The sequence below is a fragment of the Budorcas taxicolor genome, chromosome 19 (assembly GCF_023091745.1).
Source record: "Budorcas taxicolor isolate Tak-1 chromosome 19, Takin1.1, whole genome shotgun sequence".
NCBI lineage: Eukaryota > Metazoa > Chordata > Mammalia > Artiodactyla > Bovidae > Budorcas > Budorcas taxicolor.
The window spans coordinates 18684322-18705812 of NC_068928.1; the positions used below are offsets into that span (position 1 = coordinate 18684322).

The 21491-nt window shown below is 37.2% G+C and overlaps 1 protein-coding gene across 1 annotated transcript in view; it reads right to left on the reverse strand.

The window, feature by feature from the left end:
- NF1 (neurofibromin 1) overlaps positions 1 to 21491 on the reverse strand; it is a 249573-nt gene that overhangs the window by 152581 nt on the left and 75501 nt on the right. Inside the window, exons 9-14 of the mRNA XM_052658746.1 lie at positions 13143 to 13316; positions 11705 to 11827; positions 11381 to 11455; positions 6045 to 6176; positions 3798 to 3932; positions 194 to 307 (exon numbers count right to left, since the gene is read on the reverse strand). Of these exons, the coding sequence (XP_052514706.1) occupies positions 194 to 307; positions 3798 to 3932; positions 6045 to 6176; positions 11381 to 11455; positions 11705 to 11827; positions 13143 to 13316 (753 nt within the window). The remainder of the gene's footprint in view (positions 1 to 193; positions 308 to 3797; positions 3933 to 6044; positions 6177 to 11380; positions 11456 to 11704; positions 11828 to 13142; positions 13317 to 21491) is intronic.

Consider the following 21491-nt stretch of genomic DNA (forward strand, 5'->3'; position numbering starts at 1 on the left):
TAGGCTCAAGGATGTATTGTACAACATGGGGAATACAGGCAATATTTTGTAGCAACTCTAAATGGAAAGTAACCATTAAAAGCTGGATAAAAAATTCTTAAGGAAAAAATTTTTAAGGAATAGACTTAAAAAAATGAGAATCTACATAGTTACAATATTACATTCAAGAGCCTAGAATTCATTTTCCCTTTACCTCCATTGCTTCCTGAGCAATCTCTGGCATGTGTGACTGAGGGACCAGTTGGACAAGCCCTGTAATTAATTCTGCAGTACTGCCTTGGGTTTCAGGCCCCTGTTTTCTTGGATTCTGCAAAGAAAAAAGCAAATTTCAATTAAAAACAAAATCACATGACAGGGGCCAAAGGGTGGAGGGAATGGAGACTGACTGCTAATGGGTTTTAGGTTTATTTTTGAGGTGATAAAATGTTCTAGACCTAGATAGCGGTGATGGCTACACAACCTTGTATACATACCAAAACCCAGAGAATTGTCACTTTAAAAAGGCAAATTTCATCATACGTGAATTTTACCTAAAAAATAAACACTATAAGGTTTTTTAAAGTTAAAAAGCTGCTGTGAGGGAGATGGGAGGGGGGTTGATGATGAGGGGACACATGTGTACCTGTAGCTGATTCATGTCAATGTATAGCAAAAACCACCACAATATTGTAAAGTAATTACCCTCCAATTAAAATAAATAAACTAACTTTAAAAACTGCTCTTGTTAAGAATTCTCTTAATCTACATCTATACTTCTTCATTAATGTAAATAATATCCAGAGAAAATTCTAATTAAAACAAAAACTAGGTACTAGCTTTTCATAAGAAATTATATCAATAATAGGAGAAATAAATTTTTTTTCAACAACACTACATTGACTAAATAATATATCTCTGATTTGGAACTTACGGTTTTGGATCTCTAAACTACTGCGAGGAAAGGCGAAATACACGCATGCTTGATGAGAACGACAGTTATCCCGTGTTGCCCTTTTGTCCAATACAAGGACCTAACCACATTCACATAACACTAGTAATATTAGTGTTAATGTTAATCCACACCTCCAGATACCCATACTTCAGGCTTTTTCACAGTAGAAAGACATTGTATACAAAGCAAAATGGTATATATAAATGTGAATGTCTACCTACTTAAAGAGACTAAAATGCTTCCTTGTAACTTGGAAGAATCTATTTCCATCTCAAGCATATATGGTTCATTTAAGTGAAGCCAATACAACTAGTGCCCTTATTTTATTTTGCTAACGCCCTTACCCCCATGCGCGCGTGTGTGTATTTATGTATCAGAAAATAGGCCATTTTGAACTTTATATATATATATATATAATTTCAATTAAAAACAAAAGGTATAAAGGACAGCATCAAAAATAATCTGATCAACAAGTTTAAACTGCAAATGAAAAAGAACTATGAAGCTACATGCTGGTATGAGGACCTGTAACAGGAAAATGTGGTATAATTAGGAATGCTTCCTTAGGGCTGTGATAACAGCTCAGAATTAGTAGGAATTACTATGCAAAGAGGAGAGGGAAGCATATTGTAGGCAGAGGAACTGCAAGTGCATAGACAGGCAGGAAGGAATGTAGTAAGGGGGAGTGAAAGATAGGCCATCCTAACTAGGGTAAAGAAGACAAATGTAACTCTAGATGCTGCAGAGGTGATTGGTGGAGGTCAAAAGTTGCCTGACCTTATAGGTCTATCAGGAGTTTAGTCTCTATCCTCAAAGCTATTTCAATCAAAAGATTTTAAGCTAGGCAGAAAGCATAATATTTGCTTTTTTCACTGTAACTTTAGTGGAGAGAAATGATTAAAAGAAAGCAGGAAATGATGTAAGCTGAACAACTAGGAAGCTTGAAAAATTCAGAGTAGTATGATTTAAGATAGAGATAGTAGAGACAGAAGACAATAAAAACACATTACTTTAAAATATCATGATTGAGATCATTTAATAGTTATTCTTATATTTATCCTACTTACAAAGATTTAGGTTTTTTACAGGTAAAAATATAAAATAATCAAATATTTACAATGAATCTTTCACTATTTTAACTTACCTTTCATTACTCTGAGAAAAGCTGTTTAACCACTAGATGGCAGCAAAGAAAATAATTTTAACTTTGATCTGTTTCTGCCTGCTAATTTCAAACTTGGAAAATAGTATGTTTTGCTTAAATTCTTGCTCCTGTGTTAAAATATTTAACACAGAAGGCACTGGTGACTTTGATGCATCCTTTGATCCTGAGTTACGCCATGCAGAGTGATGCTAATATATGACATGCATGATGAAATAACACCTCAAGTAATGTGTGCTACATAACAAAGAAATGAGGGGAAAAGGTATTTCACTCCTTGTATAGTCTTAATGATAGATTTTAAGACTTTTTCCATACCAAAGTTCTAACAATTTCTTCTATCAGACTTCCAAATTTGGATGGGCTTTTCGAAGAGTTCAAAACAACATAGGCCATTCTGGGGATCACTAATCCTTTTGGGAATTGTTTCTCCTCCCTCTCTCAGAAAAAGATATTTTTTAAATTCAGGGGTTTCAAAGAACTCTTGAAACTATGGACATCAGTTTATAGACTTCTACAGTATAGTAATTTGAAAAATATACCATCAAAATTAAAAGTATACTTAGCACTTAAGCCTGTTACTCAAAGCAACAGGAAATTGTTTTAGATACTGTTTTCCCAGGACTGGAAAATTCCACAGAGGTTCAATATGTTATGCTATGAGCTTCAAAATACATTTCTGCTATGTCTGGGGCATTAATAATATTAATGTTAACTGTATTTTAATAATAGTAATAACATCCTAACATTTATGTAGTACTCATTATACATTCATTCTGCATTGTTCCTAACAGCATGACATGTAATATCTCAGTCTGCTTAACGATACGAATTATTATCATTATCACAATATTTCAAACAAGAAAACTAAAGCACATGGATTTCCTTGGTGGTCCAGTGGTTAAGACTCCACACTTCCAAAGCAAGGGGCGTGGGTTCAATCCCTGGTTAGGGAACTGGTTCAACCCCTGGTCAGGGAACTAAGATGCTGCATGACCCGTGGTGTGGTCAAGAAAAAAAAGAAAACCAAAGCATGGAGAGGTTAAGTCACCCAAATCACATAGCTTATAAGTCTCCAGAGGCCATGCTTTTCAGCATTTCATATAACTACCACTCATTTTCATTTGTTAGTTCCAAATCATCTTGTGTATTACAGTAATGCTCTCAGGAATTTAATACCATCTCAGGCTGTGACCTGATACTTGAGTGCTAACCATACTCATTTTTATCTCTTTTTCCTCCCAATACAGTATAGGCAGGAAAAGTCAGTGATAATAAAAGGCTGATGACAGGAAGAAATAAGGATGGAAGAGCCCAATTTTTAGGCAACAGAGATTGGAGACTTAAAAAAAAAGAAAAAACAGATATAGGAAGCACTTGACTTTTAGCTGCTTCAGTATATCCAAACCCCATCCTAGGATTATATCTGAATAATACATAATCTGGTAGCAGGGTATGGACAGAAGATCTCACCAAAATGTTAGTTTAATGACAGGAAAAAATAAGGCAAAAGAGTAAGAGCTGATCTAATTATATTAGTAATCTCTATAAGTTCACTTTCTTAGGAATGTCAGGTTTCATGTACGATCAGGAAGGTTCAGTAAGTGTTCTTGAGCTAACAATCATCTTCAAGGTTTTGGCATTTCAGTTAAACCAAATTAAGTTAGTATAATAATTTCAAGGCATTACATAAAAACTACTCACACAAAGCAAGAGCTTCGGATCTGCATGAATTAGTTTCACCATGGACAAGAGAAGATACTTATAGCTTCTTGTCTCCAGGTCTGTAGGTTTTTCTTTAAATTTAAGGCTTGTTACTTTTTCTTTAAATGTAAGACTCTAAAAACAAAAACATGACATTCACCTTCTAAGAATCAGACATCAGAATCATGATAATAGCTATTCAACATTTTCAAATAAATCTATTTTTTTTTTAACTTTGAAAAATAAAGGGACATATTGTATAGCACCAAATGCGTGTTATTAGTAGAAACATTCAATAGAGAGTATAAGATTAACACAATCAAGCTTAAAAAGCAAATGAAAAGTATTTCTGCAACACCTATATTGTTCTTATTTTTGTTACCATTATTCAAGCTCTAAGTTGTATCTGACTCTTTGCAACCCCATGGACTACAGCACGGCAGGCTCCCTGGTCCTCCACTATCTCTGAGGTTGCTCAAATTCATGCCCACTGAGTCAGTGATGCTATCTAGCATGCCATCCTCTGGCACCCCTTTCTCCTTCTGCCTTCCATCTTTCCCAGCATCAGGGTCTTTTTCAGTGAGTCGGCTCTTCATATCAGGTAGCCAAAGTATTGGAGCTTCAGCTTTAGCAACAGTTCTTCCAATGAATATTCAGGGTTGATTTCCTTTAGGACTGACTGATTTGATCTCCTTGCTGACCAAGAGATTCTCAAGTCTCTTCCAGCACCACAACTCGAAAGCATCAATTCTTCAGTGCTCAGCCTTCCTCTTACATTATTCTTATATAATCTTATATACATTCTTATATAATCTTGCAAAAAGTTTAAGTGAAAATCTGCTAAAATACTAAAATCTTTAAAATAAGGTTGGTTGACTCCTATGTTAAAAACAATTTTCCAAATGTTAAAACTGAGATAAAATATTTATTCTATAGCTCTCACAAATATAGTAACTCATGTAATAAAATATCTCATATACATATATATAAACATTTCATAGAAACAATGACATTACCAACTGTAAGATGCATCATTATTTTATGTATCATAAGGAATGAAAACTGTCAACTGTAAGATACCATACAAATAAGATCTACTCCCAAATTCAGAAATGTTAAATAGGTGCTTCTTAGAATTGATGGAATATGCTAGACAGGCAATCTCTGTATTTAATAGTTTAACTTTTTCTTTTTCCTTTAATGGCATTCCATCTCTCAAGTTACAGAATGCATGTATTTTGCCAGAAGAACACTGATAGAACAAAGAAACCTTTCTTTGAGAAAAATTCAATCATGGAAAATGTGTTTCAATTACAGAGATACTATTATAGAATACTATAATTATGGATGCTATTCAACAAAAAATCCAACATTATATTCTGGATCCAATACTACCCTTTTATCTATTCTTATAAAACATCTCCCCTTTTCTTTTAAAAGGAAACAAAATACATGCTTTTGGCATGTATGCTTTTATATGCACATAGTGTTCTTGCCTGGAGAATCCCAGGGACGGGGGAGCCTGGTGGGCTGCCGTCTATGGGGTCGCACAGAGTAGGACACGACTGAAACAACTTAGCAGCAGCAGCATACGCAAATACACAGATGGGAGATTATCCAGCATCTATTGACTCTTAATAAAAAATGTCCATGTAAACAAGCAGATGCGTTATCTATAATACGCAGCAATTATTCCCAATGTTTATGTGTGAGAAAAGTGTTTTGTTATAATGCCCAAGAGCACTGAAGGGTTTTGTCCTTTTGTTTAATGAAATATGAGATATTTTTAAATATAAACTTTGAATTTTATTTCTAAATTCCTGTGTGCAATATGTAGCATCCAATGGGCAAAACCGTGAGTTAGCAGGAACATTCACTCTAGCCCAGGAGTCAGTTTCCCCTACTCATCCCCAAAAGATAAAGAGCTAATCAAAGTATTTTGATTCGTAAGGAAAAATTAAAGGAAAAAGAAACAAAAAAAGAGAAAAGGTGACATTCACTAAGATTTTAACAGCATTTTGTTAGAAAATATCTCTAAGAAAAATAAGGTTAACTCACTGAAATAATGGAAAACACACATCATTGCAATTAGCATTGCAACAATACTGCAGTATTAGACATACCACAATTCTTATGGAAAAGTCTTATTTGATTCTCTAAAATAATCAAAACAGCAAGAATGGAATAAAGACACGGAAAAAATGCAGTCTCAAGAAGGTGGAATTCAAATTTCATGATTAATCTTACCGGTGCCATCCGTATTGCTGGGTGTGCTCCACAACCCTGGACTGCTTTATGAAGTGTTTCACCAAACATATTTCGAAGTTCAACTGAGTGGCAATATACAGCATCAATCTTAGGCCACCAATCCAATGCAGACTGGAGGAAAACAGAGACCATATGAAAGAAAAAGTCCAAATTTGCACAAGTTATATGCTCTGGTTATCACTGTGGTTTTATGGTTGATTACTTCGTAAGAAACTTTCTAAGACCATGCAAACAAACACTATGATTTCCAAAGTCTTCAAGTAATGTCTTTAATTCAAACACCAAACCATACATCTATTTTAAAATATCATAATGAACATGAGACAGATAGCCCACTGCATGAGCATGAACACATGAGACTGTCTTTTCTCACTGATAATCTAATGAATCTGAAAAACAAAGATTTAGAGAGCTAATTCTGTAGCCAATCTTTTTTTCGTAAGTTTAATGTTTTACACATTTCAGAAACATATACATATATAGTATATATTTTCCCAAAGCAAGAATGCTGTTATCAGTTTTAAAAGAGATCAGTGGTTCAACACAGTGTTGAAGGAATATGTGGTAAACTATTACTTATACGCCTACAGACAAACAGCAATGATAATTACAACATGAAATTAGTAAATGAGATAAAGCTATTAGTAAACCTATAATCTTAAATTGATATGCAATGATGGCACAATACAAGAGCAGACTAATGATCACCACAAAGACAAAATGATCATAGCTAAATATTTTTAAAGGTAACTGGTTTTTTTATGTAAATATTTTCCTGTAGTTCAACTTGTTTAGCTTTGGTTCTAGTTTTTAGTGCCTATTTTATTTGAAAGTGTATCTTTCACTTTTAAATGAAGTAATAACTATATTATGAAAAATGACAACTGAAAATCACTAAAACTATTAACTCTGTCTCTCTGTGAATACAAAAATGACTGGATGAATTTTTCACTACATAATAGAGAGTATGCAAGGAATAGGATTACCTAAAATACAGGCTTTATAATACTCCTGTAATAAAAAATACCTGAAAGAACAATTTGAAACAGGAGATAAGGGGATATAATAGCTTCATATCCTGTTCCCAAGTTCCTTCTAATTCAACACTAAGCTAATTAAATTCTCAGCATTTAATTTTTTTAGCCCTAACCCTGAGAATATTTTGAGGCGCATCGGGTTATATTACCTAAACCTCAGATTTTGGATTATGAACTCTATTTACTGGATTGTTGTTATTTAGTCACTACATCGTGTCTGACTCTTTTGTGACCTCACAGACTGTAACCCACCAGGTTCCTTCCGTCCAAGAGATTTTCCAAGCAAGAATACTGGAGTGGGGAAAAAAAAAAAAGAATACTGGAGTGGGTTGCCATTTCCTACTCCAGGGAATCTTCTTGACTCAAAGATCAACCCACGTTTCCTGCTTGGCAGGCGGATTCTCCACTTGGCAGGTGGAGCCACATCTATGAATGTGTGTGTGCGCGCTCAGTCGCATCCAACTCTCTGTGACTCCATCAACTGCAGCCTGCCTGCATCCCGTCCATGGGATTTTCCAGGCAAGAATACTGAAGTGGGTTGCCATTTCCTGCTTCAGGGGATCTTCACAACCCAGAGACTGAACCCACGTCTCTTGCATCTCCTGTATTGGCAGGCAGATTCTTTAACATTAGTGCCACCTGGGAACCCAAGACACAGCTACAGTGTACTATAAAACCAATTTACAAAATAAAATCAATACTTAATTCCATTCACAAAAAAAACTTCAAAGCTGTGAGGGAAGAAACACTTTTATTTGGACAGTATGCTTGTCTCCATTTTTCTCTCAAATTCTTTATTTACTTCCTAACAAGTGATTAAGTTTTATTAGTTTAGTTATATAGTGAATTCCTTAAACTTGAGTCAATTTGGTCACCTGACTTGCCCAGGGCAATCAATACTCCTTGATTTCCATATACTTACTAATTTATACAGCTTGTGTTAATCAACTTAAAGTAACAAAAGCTGAATAATCACAAAATGCACTGAGATAAGGGTCCTCTGACTATGCTGAACTCATAATGTCAGAAACTGCTTAAAGACATACGCATCATCCCATGTAACATCCTATCCAAATTATTATGCCATTGTGATAGCTGCTGAAACTGTCTCATGGTACCAGGTATACCCTATGTGACTTTAACTTAAGATGTAGTTACTGACATAATTGCTATTTTATATAACAAATAAGGTCATTCATTTTAAAGTAAAAGATACACTTTCAAATAAAACAGGCACTAAAACCTGGACATCATGTAGTTGGTAAAAATTTCAGGGTTCCAAGCAATGATTAAATATGTCCTTTCAGAAACTAGTCAATTAAAGTAGACTTATTCTTTTTTGTCCTTGAAAATTCTAAGTTTACTGTCAAGTAAATGGCAATACTTTTATAATATGAGCAAATCATACGGCAATTCTTCAAGATTATTTCAATAAATTTCACATGCCTTGGAAATAATTTCTCTCAGCAGAAAGAGATCATCTCATTCTCAATATGTGAACTATCCGTAAGTAAACTACAGCAAATTGCTATGAGGAAAAAACAACAGCGAGTATTAAGCACTAGACCAGCTACAGCATGTTGCACTGGTGGGTGAAATATTTGGTTCCTACTGTATATATTATTTCCCAATGATAACAACATATCTAAACTAACCTAAAGGAAGCCTATAAGGATTAAGCACATAACAAAGATTTTATAGCTAAAATTCATCACTTATGGCATTCCAAAATAAAAAAGATGACAGAGCTACCCATACCATGTTCAAAACGGATAAAAAGCTCAAATTATAATCAAATTCGAACAGTTACTAGATTTTCAGATTTTTTAAGAAGAAACGGGGGGACTCTTTTAGACCTAAAAACAGTACTTGTGAACTGAATATGAGTATGTGTCACGAAAGCAAAACAAAACTGCAAACATTATTACTACTTCTACATAAACCCTCAAAACCACATCAGTAATAAAACTTTTATCTAATTTGAGAATGTGGTAATTTTTAAAAATCTGTGAACTGGCTAAAGAACCAAGGAAGAAGAGAGCTCATGAGGTGTAAATGATTCACGAACCAAGAATCATTTAAAAGAAAATCTTTTACTATGAATAAATTTAAGATTAGGAGTTCAAATACCTAAGAAAAACTTTATGTGATTTCAAGACAACATATTTCTATAATAACTACATTCAGTGAATTCCATAATAGTCAATTCTATAAATTTGCTTATGTACAAAGTCCTTTCCAGTCAGAAAATACTTTAGATTCAGTATGTATTAGCCTCAAACCAAAGGAAAGAAAAATCCTAACAAGAAACAATTTATCAAACAATATATTATGTTATGATAAAGTATCATTATCTAAGGTCCAACTTTAAAACTATTTTATAGACTCAAATTTATGCTCCTTTTCAAGCTACTCACTAAAAGGTTACTGATGCTTACTTAACATTTTAAAAGTTTATTCAATACAGGTTTTTCTTTATAAAAATAGGTTTCTTAGACGTGGCCTGATACAGACACACTCCACCTTCACACATGCAGTACGCACTAGAGTATAGGAGGATGCACAACCACTTCACCGTATACACTGAGGCATGCATGAAGTACCGCTCCAGGCATGCTTTAAACCCACAAAGGAGCAGCTCAGCCACTTACAGCAGTGCCAAGTCCATGCTTGAAAGTGCTCTATATATTCAATTGTAGACAAAAATATGTCACAATTAAAGTAACTAGCCACAGAGTATCAAAAAAGTATATACTTGGGTTTATTAAATATAAGCTTTAAGCATTTATGTAAACCATCCACTCTAATAAATGGAATGTTTTTAGAATTATAAGCCAAAGGATAAAAAAAAGTAGTAATATTTTATTTCTGAATTACATAGAAAAGTGAAACGTAAAAATCATTGTTGTTTCTTTTCAAATAATGGCCTTGAAAATAAACCTTAAGGGCACAATGCCCTAGCTCATTACACTGGCAAAAGGAAAGCATAACATTTTCTAAGTTTTTACTACAAATATACCTTATCTGCCATATCAGATTCATTAAACTTTCCCTTTTGAAAGAAACAGTAGTTAATGTTACTTCTACTTGTAACTGATCCTCAACTGAGAGAGGAATCATTCCCTCCGGCACTTTTAGTTATTCACAAAGTCTGGGGGCAGAGATGGGAGAGGAAGGAAGTGGCACAAATGGTACTTAATGAAATGAGGACCAAGGATACCAAATGTCCTACAATACACAAAGCAGTTCTGCATAACAAAGACTGTCCTGACCAAAAATGCTACTAGCACCCCACTGAGAAAAACGAAACGCGTCACTAAATAGTTTTATTAATAGTTATTACTCTTCTGCAGGAATGGATAAAAGAAAAGGTGGCAGAATTTGGTATAATTCAATACATCCAAGGCAATGAAGGTGGGAAGGAATCTTTAACTCCCCAGAGACACACTCTTTAAATGAAATCTGACTATAAAGAGGACAAGTATACCTAAGTTAACAATGATTAAAGTCTTTTTTTAAGGGAGGAAAAAAGGAAAAAGTTGAACAATTTACATATACATGTGACTATCTAAAAATGGATGAAAGTGGAGCTACTATAAATAACACCTGAAAACCCTCAAAATATGATTTAGAAGAACAGAATTTTTTAAATCCCTGGTCCAAATATGGTAAGGTTACTATGTTTCCACTTAACATACTGACATCAGAGTTGAAGCCTTCACAAGTATCTTTTAATGAGTTAACTTACTTTGTCTGATATGTTTTTGTATCATATAAACACCTTGAAGTATCATTTCATTTGTTTAAGGAAGAAAAGTACAAATATGACTCACCACTTTTCTTTAATGTACATAATGGGCTACAACATAAATACTGCCACTTTTAACTTAAACAGTAAGGTGACAATTCAGAATGTATCAAATGCTGGGAAACAGCTGAGTATTAAAATAATAAGTAGAGCTTTAGGATGAAAATGTTAAGTTATATTTTCAATGACACTGTTCTCAAGGGTTTTGATCCAAAAATCTTTTTAGTTTAATCTTTCCAAAGGATCCTATTAACATCATCTTCCTTCCAGTAAGGGTCCTGGGATCCAGATTAAATATGAAAAATACAATTGTATATCAGTTATTAGATAGAATCATGTATGAGAAATCTTCCTGTATCATACATCTAAATTCAAAATCCTCTGTAAACCAGACACATCTTTCTTAAAAAGAAATAAGATAGGAAGAAAGAAAAAATTTTAAGCAATTTAGCAATACCTTTTGGACTTACATTGGTGATGATTCGATGCAGTGAATTTACCAGCACATAGTGAAATGTAGAAGGGGAATTCTGAGCCAGGCAGATCTACAGAGAAAAGAAAAAAACAGTAAACTATTTCTATGAGAAAAATATATAGTAACACACACGAGGACGAAAGGAACAACAAAAAGGAAATGTTTAAAAAACAATATATTTTTTAGGATCTTGAAATTAACTTTAACATATAAAAAGAAATATTGATAAAGGTGCACTCTATCATCCTTCTACTCATTTAGCATTTATAAAGGATCAACAGTGTCAGTAAATGAAACTGATCCAAACCGATGCTCTCACCTTGAAGTGCTGGTTATTGTGAGGGCTTATCCGGAAGCAAGAGACAAGGCAGTCGATCATTAGGTCCACATCTGCCGGCTGACTGCCCCTCGAGAACGGCTTACTCGGATTAAACAGCAGGTTCTATGAAAATTCCAAGCGAAAACAAAAGCTTTTCACGCAGTGTTTTTCCTACTAGTATTTAATAACAGCATATCATCCACACAGATGGTACTAACATGTAGTTGCCAGAAGAAACATAAAGTGCTAATATTGTGGCTCATGATAAAATTCTTACTAGACCACATATGGTTCCTTTCAGGCCCAAATTTCTACATTATTTTATACCCAAGTCTGGATATTTACGGAAATTTAAGAAAAGTGGTTAATTCTGTTTTCTTCATATTTTAAGCCACTTAATGTAGCCTGAGGAGCAGTAGCAAAAGCAGGTCCTATGAATTTTAAAAAGTAAAAGTGAAAGTCAGTTCAGTTCAGTCCAGTTGTTCAGTCGTGTCCGACTCTTTGTGACCCCATGAATTGCAGCATGCCAGGCCTCACAGAGTTTACTCAAACTCATGTCCATCGAATCGGTGCTGCCATCCAGCCACCTCATCCTCTGTCGTCCCCTTCTCCTCCTGCCCCCAATCCTTCACAGCATCACAGTCTTTTCCAATGAGTCAACCCTTCACATGAGGTGGCCAAAGTACTGGAGTTTCAGCTTCAGCATCAGTCCTTCCAATGAACACCCAGGACTGATCTCCTTTAGGATGGACTGGTTGGATCTCCTTGCAGTCCAAGGGACTCTCAAGAGTCTTCTCCAACACCACAGTTCAAAAGCATCAATTCTTCGGCGCTCAGCTTTCTTCACAGTCCAACTCTCACATCCATACATGACCACTGGGAAAACCATAGCCTTGACTAGATGGACCTTTGTTGGCAAAGTAATGTCTCTGCTTTTTAATATGCTGTCTAGGTTGGTCATAACTTTCCTTCCAAGGAGTAAGCATCTTTTAATTTCATGGCTGCAATCACCATCTGCAGTGATTTTGGAGCCCCCAAAAATAAAGTCTGACACTGTTTCCATTGTTTCCCCATCTATTTCCCATGAAGTGATGGGACCAGATGCCATGATCTTAGTTTTCTGAACGTTGAGCTTTAAGTCACTTAGTCGTGTCCAACTCTGTGCAATCCCATGGACTATACAGTATAATATTCTTCAGGCCAGAATATTAGAGTGGGTAGCCATTCCCTTCTCCAGGGGATCTTTCCAACCCAGGGATCAAACCCATGTCTCCCGCATTGCAGGCAGATTCTTTACCAGCTTAGCCACAAGGAAAAAGACTCAGAACTTTAGTGTTAGCAATGATCTTCAAAATAAACTAGTACAGTATTTAAACGAGAGATTTATTTTTCATTTAATATTTTTAAGTTTGTATAAGAGAAATAATAAGCACGTTACCTTAAGATCAACCACCATGGACTGAACCAGTAGAAAGATGACAGAGTTATCTTCCCAATTGATGTAAGTACTTGCTTTACACAGTTTGACACAGGCGATTGCAGCGCTTTCAGTGAGCTGCCTGCTTCCTCCATGGCCAGCAAGTGCTTTTCGCAGACTGTCCAGAAACAACTTCTACAAAATTCAAATACAGCAATGAGATAATATATGAAATTTCTTGGATTTCAGACTGATCTAGTAAAGTAGCAAATTATCAGCCACTAAAAACTGTACTCTCTATAGAAATACTGATACATAATTGATACTCATGGTTTTAAATTTCATAATTTTAAGTAGTTGTCATAATTTAAACGATTCTTGAATCCAAAAAAAAAAAAGGCTTTGTTCTTCCCTTTGCTGAATTATTAAAAGAACATGAGAAATAGTCCTTCCCAAACAATGTAGTTGACTTCTCAACCCTGAATTTAGCAGATCAAATTCTCTTTTTATATTACCTTTAATTTCTAAACACTATTCTTTCTTGGTTATGGTCTATCTCAAACTGTTCCATCTTTACCTAAAATTCCAGGCTATGTTCAACCTTCAGCCTTCTAACTAAGGATACGATAGATTGAAAGCTGTTCTATTGCTCTAAATTCCATTCTTCACAGAATATTATGCAGCTTGTAGAATACAGCTCCCCGACCTGGGATCGGACTGGGGTTCTCTGCATTGGGAGCACAGAGTATTAGCCACTGGACCACCAGGGAAGTTCCTAATCCTAATCTTTAGATTTTTTCTAATTGCCTAAAGAATAAAGTTGAAACTCAAACTGGCTCACAATGTCTTCCAGATTACTCACTATCTGCTCTTCACCTTCACTTATAGCTGCCTGTGAGAACCTTCCATTTTCTAGCTAACTTTTCTGAATATACCTTCAACATTTTTAGATCTATTTTCTTGATTTCCCTGGCTTGAATACTACTCATCTTTCCCTAATCTAAATTCCTTTCTTATTTCAAGTTCAACTAAGGTTCCACACCTCTTCCATAAAACTTTCCTCACTATTCAAGCTTTATCTGAATAAATAAATACCTGGTAAACAGGTATTCTTGAAAAATAATTTTTTATCCATAAAGAAATAACTTGGAATTCCAGGCAGACAGCAGTCTAAGCTATCCTTGACTCCCGATTTTCCCCCTAGCTCCTTTATTCCTTGGTCTCCATGTTCATCTCTTGTTTCTGGAGTTACAGCCATATTTCTCAGCCTCTCTTACAGTTAAATATGGCTATATGAATGAGCTCAATCAATGGAATGTGAATGAAAGTGATCCATGCCATTTAAGGGCCTGGCCCACAGAAATCCTCAGCATGCCTTTTTCTATGCTATCTTTTTTCCTTCTGGCTGGCAGAATGGAAACAACTCCTATGAAAGCCATGTATGAAAAAAAATGGCAGAATCTTTACTGGCCACGGTCCTAAGAAATCACAGAGAGGGAGACTGTCCTGCAGAGCTACTCAGTACTATTTCATTAAGTATAAGAAAGTTCTACTGTGTTGAGCTGTTATACTACCTACCCTAATACAGATAGTAATACAACTAAAAATAATAATAAAATTTAGAAGTTGAAAAAAGAGAACTGCTTTTCACATATGATCTGCAGTCTAGGACTGGACTGATTAAAGCCTGATCTGATCTGTTTAGGGTTCTATTTATTTGTTGTTTATTGCCTTGCTTCTTTTATACTGAAGTGCTAAGCATGATTTCAGTTATAGCACCAGCTGCAACGAACCGCGCAGAAGCGTGGCCGAGGAGCTACCCCTCGCCCAAGGTCAGGGGCGGTGACCCAGAGTGCCAGGCTGTGACGGCGCAGCAGCAGCCGAGAGGAGCTACCCCACGTCCGAGGTCGGGGCAGCGGCCAAGAGGAGCTACCCCACATCCGAGGTCAGGGGTGGCGGCCGAGAGGAGCTAACCCACGCCAGAGGTCAGGGGCGGCAGCGGAGAGGAGCAACCTCACGTCCAAGGAAGGGCGGCTGTGCGGGGGCAGGAGGGCCGAGAGGAGCTACTCCACATTCAAGGTCAGGAGGGGCGGTCCTGAGGAGATATCCCTCGTCCAAGGTAAGGAGCAGCGGCTGCACTTTGCTGGAGCAGCCGTGAAGAGATACCCCACGTCCACGGTAAGAGAAACCCAAGTAAGACAGTAGGTGTTGCCAGGGGGCATCAGAGAGCAGACACACTGAAACCATAGTCACAGAGAACTAACCAATCTGATCACACGGACCACAGCCTTGTCTAACTCAATGAAACTAAGCCATGCTGTATGGGGTCATCCAAGACTGACCAGTCATGGTGGAGAGGTCTGACAGAATGTGGTCCACTGGAGAAGGGAATGGAAAACCACTTCAGTATTCTTGCCTCAAGAATTCCATGAACAGTACGAAAAGTCAAAAAGATAGGATGCTGAAAGAGGAACCCCCCAGGTCGGTAAGTGTCTAATATGCTACTGGAGATCAGTGGAGAAGTAACTCCAGAAAGAATGAAGAGATGGAGCCAAAGCAAAAACAACACCCAGCTGTGGATGTGACTGGTGATAGGAGCAAGGTCCAATGCTGTAGGGAGCAATATTGCATAGGAACCTGGAATGTCAGGTCCATGAATCAAGGCAAATTGGAAGTGGTCAAACAAGAGATGGCAAGAGTGAACGTCGACATTCTAGGAATCAGCGAACTAAAATGGACTGGAATGGGTGAATTTAACTCAGATGACCATTATATCCACTACTGCAGACAGGAATCCCTTAGGAGAAATGGAGTAGCCATCATGGTCAAAAACAGTCCGAAATGCAGTACTTGGATGTAATCTCAAGAATGACAATGATCTCTGTTTGTTTCCAAGGCAAACCATTCAATATCACAGTAATCCAAGTCTATGCCCCGACCAGTAACGCTAAAGAAGCTGAAGTTGAACAGTTCTATGAAGACCTACAAGACCTTTTAGAACTAACACCCAAAAAAGATGTCCTTTTCATTATAGGGGACTGGAATGCAAAAGTAGAAAGTCAACAAACACCTGGGGTAACAGGCAAATTTGGCCTTGGAATGCAGAATGAAGCAGGGCAAAGGCCAGTAAGAGTTTTGCCAAGACAACGCACTGGTCATAGCAAAGACCCTCTTCCAACAACACAAGAGAAGACTCTACACATGGACATCACCAGATGGTCAACACCAAATCAGACTGACTATATTCTTGGCAGCCAAAGATGGAGAAGTTCTATACAGTCGGCAAAAACAAGACCAGGAGCTGACTGTGGCTCAGATCATGAACTCCTTATTGCCAAATTGAGACTTAAATTGAAGAAAGTAGGGAAAACCACTAGACCATTTAGGTATGACCTAAATCAAATCCCTTATAATTATACAGTGGAAGTGAGAAATAGATTGAAGGGACTAGATCTGATAGACAGAGTGCCTGATGAACTATGGACAGAGGTTCGTGACATTGTACAGGAGACAGGGATCAAGACCATCCCCAAGAAAGAGAAATGCAAAAAAGCAAAATGGCTGTCTGAGGAGGCCTTACAAATAGCTGTGAAAAAAAGAGAAGTGAAAAGCAAAGGAGAAAAGGAAAGATACAAGCATCTGAATGCAGAGTTCCAAAGAACAGCAAGGAGGGATAAGAAAGCCTTCCCCAGCGATCAATGAAAAGAAATAGAGGAAAACAACAGAATGGGAAAGACTAGAGATCTCTTCAAGAAAATTAGAGATACCAAGGGAACATTTCATGCAAAGATGGGCACAATAAAGGACAGAAATGGTATGGACCTAAAAGAAGCAGAAGATATTAAGAAGAGGTGGCAAGAATACACAGAAGAACTGTACAAAAATGATCTTCACGACTCAGATAATCATGATGATGTGATCACTCACCTAGAGCCAGACATCCTGGAATGTGAAGTCAAGTGGGCCTTAGGAAGCATCACTACGAACAAAGCTACTGGAGGTGACGGAATACCAGTTGAGCTATTTCAAATCCTGAAAGATGATGCTGTAAAAGTGCTGCACTCAATATGTCAGCAAATTTGGAAAACTCAGCAGAGGCCACAGGACTGGAAAAGGTCAGTTTTCATTCCAATCCCAAAGAAAGGCAATGCCAAAGAATGCTCAAACTACCGCACAATTACACTCATCTCACGCTAGTAAAGTGATGCTTAAAATTCTCCAAGCCCTGCAGGCTTCAGCAATACATGAACCATGAACTTCCAGATGTTCAAGCTGGTTTTAGAAAAGGCAGAGGAACCAGAGAGCAAATTGCCAACATCCGCTGGATCATCAAATAAGCAAGCGAGTTCTAGAAAAACATCTATTTCTGCTTTATTGACTATGCCAAAGCCTTTGACTGTGTGGATCACAATAAACTGTAGAAAATTCTGAAAGAGATGGGAATACGAGACCACCTGACCTTCCTCTTGAGAAACCTATATGCAGGTCAGGAAGCAACAGTTAGAACTGGACATGGAACAACAGTTCAGTTCAGTCGCTCAGTCATGTCCAACTCTTTGCAACCCCATGAATCGCAGCACACCAGGTCTCCCTGTCCATCACCAACTCCCGGAGTTCACTCAGACTCATGCCCATCGGGTCAGTGATGCCATGCAGCCATCTCATCCTCTGTTGTCCCCTTCTCCTCCTGCCCACAATCCCTCCCAGCATCAGAGTCTTTTCCAATGAGTCAACCCTTCACATGAGGTGGCCAAAGTACTGGAGTTTCAGCTTTAGCATCATTCCTTCCAAAGAAATCCCAGGGCTGATCTCCTTCAGAATGGACTGGTTGGATCTCCTTGCAGTCCAAGGGACTCTCAGGAGTCCTCTCCAACACCACAGTTCAAAAGCATCAATTCTTCGGCGCTCAGCCTTCTTCACAGTCCAACTCTCACATCCATACGTGACCACAGGAAAAACCATAGCCGTGACTAGACGGACCTTAGTCGGCAAAGTAATGTCTCTGCTTTTGAATATACTATCTAGGTTGGTCTTAACTTTTCTTCCAAGGAGTAAGCATCTTTTAATTTCATGGCTGCAATCACCATCTGCAGTGATTTTGGAGCCCAGAAAAGTAAAGTCTGACACTGTTTCCACTGTTTCCCCATCTATTTCCCATGAAGTGATAGGACCAGATGCCATGATAGGAAAAGGAGTACATCAAGGCTGTGTATTGTCACCCTGCTTATTTAACTTATATGCAGACTGCATGATGAGAAATGCTGGGCTGGAAGAAGCACAAGCTGGAATCAAGATTGCTGGGAGAAATATCAATAACCTCAGATATGCAGATGACACCACCCTTATGGCAGAAAGTGAAGAGGAACTAAAAAGCCTCTTGATGAAAGTGAAAGTGGAGAGTGAAAAAGTTGGCTTAAAGCTCAACATTCAGAGAATGAAGATCATGGCATCTGGTCCCATCACTTCATGGGAAACAGATGGGGAAACAGTGGAAACAGTGTCAGACTTTATTTTTGGGGGCTCCAAAATCACTGCAGATGGTGACTGCAGCCATGAAATTAAAAGACGCTTACTCCTTGGAAGAAAAGTTATGACCAACCTAGATAGCACATTCAAAAGCAGAGATGTTACTTTGCCGACTAAGGTCCGTCTAGTCAAGGCTATGGTTTTCCCAGTGGTCATGTATGGATGTGAGAGTTGGACTGTGAAGAAAGCTGAGCACCGAAGAATTGATGCTTTTGAACTGTGGTGTTGGAGAAGACTCTTGAGAGTCCCTTGGACTGCAAGGAGATCCAACCAGTCCATCCTAAAGGAGATCAGTCCTGGGTGTTCATTGGAAGGACTGATGCTGAAGCTGAAACTCCAGTACTTTGGCCACCTCACGCAAAGAGTTGACTCATTGGAAAAGACTGTGATGCTGTGAAGGATTGGGGGCAGGAGGAGAAGGGGACGACAGAGGATGAGATGGTTGGATGGCAGCACCGACTCGATGGACGTGAGTTTGGGTAAACTCCGGGATTTGGTGATGGACAGGGAGGCCTGGCGTGCTGTGATTCATGGGGTCACAAGGAATCGGACACAACTGAGCGACTGAAATGAACTGACTGAAGCATGATTACCAAAGCCTGGGAGGATCTCTGCCACCATGCCAAACACTACCTGTGGGAGCCCAGCCAGTAAAATCAAGCATTTCTCACAGGATACTATCTCAAGCCACCTATAGGGTAGTTCCAAGAGTCGTTTTAAAGATTTATATTAAATTCTGTGCCCAACTGAAATGATATACATTCTCCTGTGATGACTGTGGGACACCTTTTTTAAACAAATATGTACCACTATTTTCTAACCACAATTAAGTTTTTTAAATCACCCCAAAACTAACAATTTGGAAACTATAAAACATTCCTCTAAGTCAAATATGGTATCATTATTTAAGAGAAATCAGAGATTTAAAACTACTAAAACTAAGAACACTTCATCTGAAAACCAAGACCACTGCAAAAAAGTAAATTCAAAGCCTTTAGAAAGTTCTACAATTTTTAAAAAAGCTGAAAATAGATGAACTAAACCATTACCTCAAAAAATAAATGCTAGAAAATATAAAGTTATAAGACCAAGTTTTTAAAGACCAACAGTATAAATAAACTCTAGTAAACATATTAGAAATGAGGAAACTCATAAACACGGGTACTAAAAAAAATAATTAGAAGATAATATATAAATATTATAAACATACTGTCTACCTATTTATATATTATAAATAAAATATGCAGACATAGATATACATAACTCTTTATTGATAAAACTGAAAAATATATCTTCTATCAAAGAATAAACTGTTAAAAGTTACCTTAAAAGAGACAAGTTCCTCAAAAAAAAAAAAAAAAGCTAACTATTCACACTGAAATGGTTGAGTAAATGAGGCTCATTAGTGTAACAGAATATTACCAAATACTTATATGAATGTGTTAGATCTCTTATCAACTATTTTGAGGAACAGATACAATTGGCTTTTAAGTAAATAGAGTAAGATGCAGAGTACTATGTATAAAACTATTTCATTAAAAAAAATAAAATCATTTCATTTAAAAAATATAACCACCATCATATATGTGTAGTATGTATTTTCATACAAATGTTTGTATGACCAAGTAGATATGAATCGAAGGATACACCTATGAACAAAGGATAACCATTAACACTCATTAGCACATTAGAAATATGACTAGAAAAGAGAACAAATTAAAAATAATACATTTTTTAAAACTAGAAAGATTTAAGATCTAAATTGTTTAACCTAGCAAAGTACTAAAAAATATATATATACATGCTAAGTTGCTTCAGAATACTGGAGTGGGTTGCCATGCCCTCCTCCAGGGGATCTTCCCAAAACAGGGATTGAACCCAGGTCTCTCGCATTGCAGGTGGACGCTTTACTGTCTGAGCCAGCAAGGAAGCCCAAGAATACTGGAGTGGGTTGCCGCGCCCTCCTCCTGAATTGCACGCAGGCACACGTGTGCACACGCTTCCTGGCGGCATTAGGGTAATGAGCCCGCCCGCCAATGCAGAAGACATAGAGGATGTGGACTCGATCCCTGGGTCGGGAAGATCCCCTGGAGGAAGGCATGGCAGCCCACTCCAGTATTCTCGCCTGGAGAACCCCATGGACAGAGAAGCCTGGAGGCTACAGTCCAAAGGGTAGCAAAGAGTCGGACACGACTGAAGCGACTTAGAACAGCACAGCACATAGATATATATATGCCTATTTCAAAACTCTTGGGTAGTGCCAGACACAAAGGTCATATAGCATATGACTCCATTTATACGAAATGTCCAGAATAAGCAAATACAGAGACAGAACATAGATCAGTGGCTGCCAGGGACTGGGGTGAAAGGGGAATAATGAATGACTGTTAACAGGCATAAGGTGTTTTGTGGTGATGGTGAAAATTTTCTGGAATTAGATAGCGGTAATGATTACACAACTTTGGGTTGAGTATACTAAAAACCACTGAATTATACACTTTAAAAGGTAAATCTTTTAGTATGTGAATTATATCTCAATAAAATGAATAAATAAATCTTGGAGAGGAGAGAACTGACCCAAAAAGCTAGGGGAAAAAAAGAGCAAAACTGAGTGGACTTCACAGAAATTTTAAATACCTAAACAGCAAAAACAAAAATCCATAAACAAAGTTTAAAAAGAGAAACCAAGCAAAAAAATGTACAGACACTCTACAAATCAATAAAAGACAAATAATTCAACAGAAAAATGAGTGATTCACAGAAGATAAACAAATGACCAATAAGCATTTGGAAAGATGTAGCTGTGATTATTAAAATATAAATTCACTTAAGAGCACTAGTGAA